This window comes from Dryas octopetala, chromosome 5 (assembly GCF_963921425.1).
Source record: "Dryas octopetala chromosome 5, drDryOcto1.1, whole genome shotgun sequence".
Lineage (NCBI taxonomy): Eukaryota > Viridiplantae > Streptophyta > Magnoliopsida > Rosales > Rosaceae > Dryas > Dryas octopetala.
The window spans coordinates 4,953,552-4,959,519 of NC_141370.1; the positions used below are offsets into that span (position 1 = coordinate 4,953,552).

At 35.8% G+C, this 5,968-nt stretch overlaps 1 protein-coding gene across 1 annotated transcript; it reads right to left on the reverse strand.

The window, feature by feature from the left end:
• Positions 1-4,209: 4,209 nt before the first annotated feature.
• LOC147283699 (protein ELC-like) lies at positions 4,210-5,968 on the reverse strand. Its single transcript, XM_086244396.1, has one exon. The coding sequence runs from the start codon at positions 5,821-5,823 to the stop codon at positions 4,528-4,530; it is 1,296 nt and encodes a 431-aa protein (XP_086100522.1). The 5' UTR covers positions 5,824-5,968; the 3' UTR covers positions 4,210-4,527.

The window sequence follows — 5,968 nt, forward strand, 5'->3', positions numbered from 1 at the left end:
AATACTGATTGAGCTGCATTAGGCTGTATATCAATCTCATTAGCATGAAAATTATGTAATTTTTTTTTTGGTGGCTTTTTTACATTTTACGTACTTGAACTTTGGGCTCGATCTCACTTCACAACCTAAAAAATAAATATATCAATTTACCACCTGAATTAAATATTTGTTGTAATGTACCATCTCTGGTTCATTTTGTCTAGATTTTTGTTAAAATTAAGAGTGTTTTGGTCTTTTTCAAGTTTCTAATATTAGAAATTTTTACACTTTACACGCTTTGACACAATAGAAAACTGAATTAAAAAGACCAAAATATCCTTATTTTCAACGAAAGTTTAGACGAAATGAGCGCAATATGGTACATTGTAACAAATTTTTAATTAAGGTAGTAAATTAACACAATTTTTTGAGGTGGTGAAGTGAGATCGAATTCAAAGTTCATGTGGGTGAAATGTAATTTTTGTTTTTTTAAGGGAGATGATTTTGGCAATTCACAAGTCTTCACTCACACTTTTTAATTGTTATGTTTTTTTTATATTATTTTATCTATTAATTTTCAAATTTGCCTTTAATATTTTTTTACTTTTTGGAATGCATTTGTGTTAATTTAAAGACAAATATAGAAAAGTGGCCAAAAAAAAAAGTCAAATATAGAAAATCAGTAGATAAAAAAAATATAAAATCCATAAAAAAATTAGGATTAAATACCAAATCTCAATAATTTTTTGGTATAGCATAAAAACTATATAATATTTCAATTGAACTACCAAATTTAAATGTAGTTTTTTAGATTAGATCACAAATATGTTGGTCCCTTTGATTTGAACTTTTTCCATTTGACATTTTTGTCCTTTAGCCTACATATGATGAGTGTTAGTTAAGATTTATAAGGTTTTGACAAAATTGCTTTTGAGGTTTTTATATTATCTTGAAAATTTGCTAATGTAGTTTCAACTTCACATTTAGTTGTGACTGTACGACACTCAGAACTTCAAATTTAGTTGTGATTGAATGACAGTCACATCTAAGTTGTGAGACAGTTACAGTTAAATTGTGACTTAATTGAAATTTTTTTAGAGAAATCATATTACAATATAGTATAAATATATGTCAAAATAATACATAGTATATTGATGTGAGTTGTCTTTTTCAATTTACCAAGACAGTCACAATTAAGTTGTGACTGGATTGATTTTTTTTTAATACAATATAGTATAAATTAATGTAATATTTGTGATGAATATTATTTTTATTTTTTTATTATAGTGGCATGTGATGTAATATTTGTAAATTCTAATACATTTTATTTTATTATTTTTTTTTACTTTTCAACTAGTATCTAATCTAAAATGCTATTTAATTTTAATATCTAAACTATAATTGAAATTTAATAATTACAATCAACAGACCTTAAAAAAATTAATGGAAGAGTGGAAGTGCAGTTCGGTGGAGTGAAAAAAATCGCCTCCCTTTGTAAATGTACGAGTGCATGACTGCTTACGTTTTTTTTTTTTTTTCCACGACTGCTTACTTTTTTTTTTTTTTTTTTTGTTGCCACGACTGCTTACGTTTTAACTGTATAATAAGGATCTAATTTCTTCAAACTACAATAGGTAGTATTTGATGTAGCAATAATAATAATTCTCAAAGATACAGCAAATGTTGGCCAAAACCAATTTTGCACTTTGCTAATTATAATTGTAGAGTTGTCATGCATCATTCACGATATTCAGTATCTTAACAAATTTAAAGATTTAAGCAAAGAGAATAATCCAAAACGCCTAGCATTTGGACTAGCTTTCTTGAAGCCTGTTATTGGAGATAATCTGCGGGTCATAAAATCCAATTCCATGCAAGACAACAAAGAAATTCATGTGAGTGGAGAGCCTTCAAATTCAATTAGATACTTCCATTTATCAAGGCTATGATTGAACAAATATGGAAGGCAAAAGATAAAAAGAACAAGGTATCTATACAACATAATATGTCCTTCATAGGACTCACTTAGGATTAAATTAAAACACTAGTTTCAAATTTTCAATCAGTTTTTAACTCCTGGGTTGATAAAGCTCTCTTCCAACAACAAAAGAGCTCTGCAGATACAGTGCTCCTCATACCAGTTATAATTCAAAGTGCAAACAGAAAATCATTAAGGAACTCAAGCCACTGAATAGCAATCAAAGCCTAATGGGATGCATACTTAACTCAAGCCACTCAGGCCACTATGGACAAATGTATGATTTTCTTGAGGGATAGGACACTCCAATATCTCGGTCCAAATTTCATCTAAAGTTGTCTCATTATTATACAGAGCTTAGTATCATCCCATTGCCTCCCTAAGCACAATGACTACCTCTATTTTTTGTGAAATTTAAATAAGCCTTCAAACCACAGGAAAGTCTTCGCCAGAATGACTAAACTTTATGCTAGCTGTCTGGCTGACATGGCATGCTATAAAGCATAGGATTATTTGAATGGACTAGATGTTATTAAAGGCATGCCAGCAGAGCTTTTAAAGGCAGATGAGCATGATCCTTCTTCATGAATACCCTTGCTTTTTTGCCCTTACAAACTATAAGTTCTTTTCTATAGAAATGTATGTGTATGCAGGCATACATGTTTAACATTCTGTCTCCCAAATGACTACCTGATACAGACTCGATCTTCAATTCCATTCACCCTGAATAATAAACAATAAAATAAACAAATTGGTTCTTTGCAAAAGCAACACTATTTGATCAAGTTCATATTTCTGGACATAGATGGACTCTCTTTAATTATTACCGATGGGAATTATATCTTCTTGCATATCATATACTCATTATAGAAATAATAGTTTATGCAATTTACTTGTTTATTAATATATGAATTGATGGTTGATTTTATATTTCTTAGAGTTTCATTAAAATTTATGTGTTTTTTTTTACTTACACCGATATTTTTTTATATCAATATATCCGTAAATTTAAGGACCGATATTTAAGAAATTTCCGATATTTTCAACCTTGCATGGAACCCATTAGAATATTTTGACACCAAACTTGTTAAAACTTCAGAAAGTATAGAGATTCTTAAAATGGAGACTTTTGTCAAAATTCATTCTGGTATGGAATAACAATATACCACAGATATTGACTAGAAGTAGTCTGTAAGAACAAACAGACACCATCAATTTTGAATCAAGCATTCAGCAAGCACCTAGTACATAGTAAAACAAGCGCTAAAAACAGGGGAGTGAAAGGAACTCCTAAAAGAAAAGCACATGAAAAAGAGAGGAAAAAAGGAAGAATGAAATTGAGAATAATTTGAATGCAGAGGGGAGATATATAATTTTGTTTTTAGTTTTTGTAGGTTAGATGCCAGGCTACCAAACCGCCTGTCTATTTATGTCAATCATCTCACATCTTACATTGTTATTCTGCAGCAGGAAATGTTAAACACAATACGGGTTTCAACAAAACAAGTACAACCATTAGTAAAGCCTAAGTCAATGAGAGCATCACTCTGAAAAAATTGAAACCTCAAGCTCGAGGAGGGAGTTATCCAATAAAAATATCAACTTTTTATATAACTATTGTATTGAAAGATAAATCTCTTTTTTAAAGGAAAGAAAGATAAATCATTAAATCTTTAGAAGAAGAGGAAGTAATAGTAAAACTAAAAACTTAAAATATAGCGTTTTATACACTGATAGCAAACTTATATAATGACCTAAAATTTCAAAGGAGCGAAAAAACTTATCATCAAACCTAGTTAACCAATTAATCTCTCCAACACCTGGTACAGCAGCAGGTAGAACCGCCATCAACAATAAAGAGTTGTGCAAAGCCAATTCACAGAAAATCTCCAGAGAAACAATTTCTATCCCTATAGCGAATGAAGTGGTGTACATTTCACCCCATAATTTTCTATCTAGTAACAAGTATGATGTACTTGTTTAGCTAAGCAGCAAGATGTACTTAGTCACTTTAGAGGAATTACCACAAACCAATAGATTCTTCCAAATGAGTTACTCAGGTTGGTTTTCAAGAGTTCCTAGCCACATCCATCTTCTCATATTAATTTGGTAATAACAAACCACATCAAAGGATACATTACAGAACACACAAAACAATAAAAAAAAAAAAAAAACTGAAGATGCTTTCATAATTGAACCAGGGAAATGAAATAAACCAGCGAAAAAAAAAAGAAACATAAAACACTACAGGGAAATTATAATTCAGGAGAAATGGCTATATCAGATATTCATATAAAAAAAATTATGGAATAAAAATGCGTTTCAACACAGTACTTATTGAAAAATAACATATTCCCCAGAGAAATAATCTATTTTACCCTATCGAGATAAATTGTAAAAGAAGAATCTTGAAAAACCATAAAGGAAAAAAAAGCATGGACATATTTTCACAGGAATCTAACCTCAAACTATACCATTTTCTAATATAATGACCCACCAAAGCAGCCGAGAAATGGAGCCCCAATATGCAGTCAGTCGTTCCAACAACACTCATAACCACCACGAATATACTATGATGCAACATAATGTGAAAGCCTAGCAGCCATATTAGCAACCTGTGATTGCAATTGAACATCCCGTGATTGCGTTTGTGATTGCAATTGAACATCCCGTGATTGCGTTTGTGATTGCATTTGTACAGCCCTGACTTTGGCCGCTGTGGCACGATGAAAGAACTGCTGGCGGGACAACAACCTCACATTCCTCAAGTACTGATCAAAGGGTATGGCCCCATCCTGCACAGCCTTGTCCATGGAATACACTACATCTTCTATAGCCAAATCCGAGGCCGTACAATCCAACATCTGCTTCGAAAGCACGTCCACGCACTCGAACGCATCGTCCACGTCCACACCATCCAACAACTTGGTCTTCCCCTCATTCTCTCTCAACCAACCCTCCAAAACATCAGAATTCATCAGCACCATCTGCAATTGCTGCTCCAAACCCTCCTTCTCGTCCAGCATCTCCTTCAAACCTCTGTTAAGCTGCTCCAATCGCTGCCTAAGCACTGATTGCGCGTTGAACAAGCCTTCCACTTCGGCCTCCCTCATCTTCCTCAGCCCGGCCACGTCCCCGTGCACCATCTCCACAAGCTTGTTGATTGCATTCCGCTTGTAAACCTCGGTGGGATCGTCAGTCTGAGGCCGAGAAAAGGACCCACTGCTACCGTACGGCGACGGCGGGTAGGCCCTGGGTGGAATTGTGGCGCGGGCATAGTCAACCGAGCTTGAGCTCGAATAACTAGAATTCGACGTAACCAACGAATGCCCATGACTAGAATTAGGGTTAGGGTTTGGATTCGGATTTGGATTCGTTCTGGGCTGAGAGCGTAGTGGCGGGTTTCGGCTAAACACGGCGCTCAGATTCCGAACAAGGTCGACCAAATTGGAGCTGGGGTAAACCCAATTCTCCAAGTAAGGGATGGAGACCAAGCCGGAGGGGTTGACTTGGGGATGAGAGCGCGTGATGACCATGTCGCGCGTGGGGTTGACGTAGACGCGGGGAGGGTGGCGTGGGTAGGACTCCATGAGCCAGATGATGACGGGGATGTTGTAGGTGACGCTCTGAAACGGCATGGGGATGGTGCCATCGGCCTGAAGGAGGTTGACGGAACGACCGTCGTTGTGGGTGAACGTCGCCGTTTTGGGTTCGAGGGAGGAGTAGGCGGAGGTGAGGGAGATGAGGTGCTGGCGGATGAGCCACTTGGTGTCTTCGGAGTAGGGGAGGGCGGAGGGGCCGCGCTGGGAGAGGACGTTGTTCAGGAACTGCAGGATCGGCTGGGTCGGACCGGCCGGTGGAACCATCGCGCAATTGGGTCGGGTCGGGTCGACAACCAGAGGGATTTTGATTGCTTGATTGATTGGGATTTGGGAATTTCAGTTTGTGAGGGGGTCTGAGTTTTGGAGGAGGAACAAGGGATATGATTGTTTGTTTCTTTGCTTCTAACAA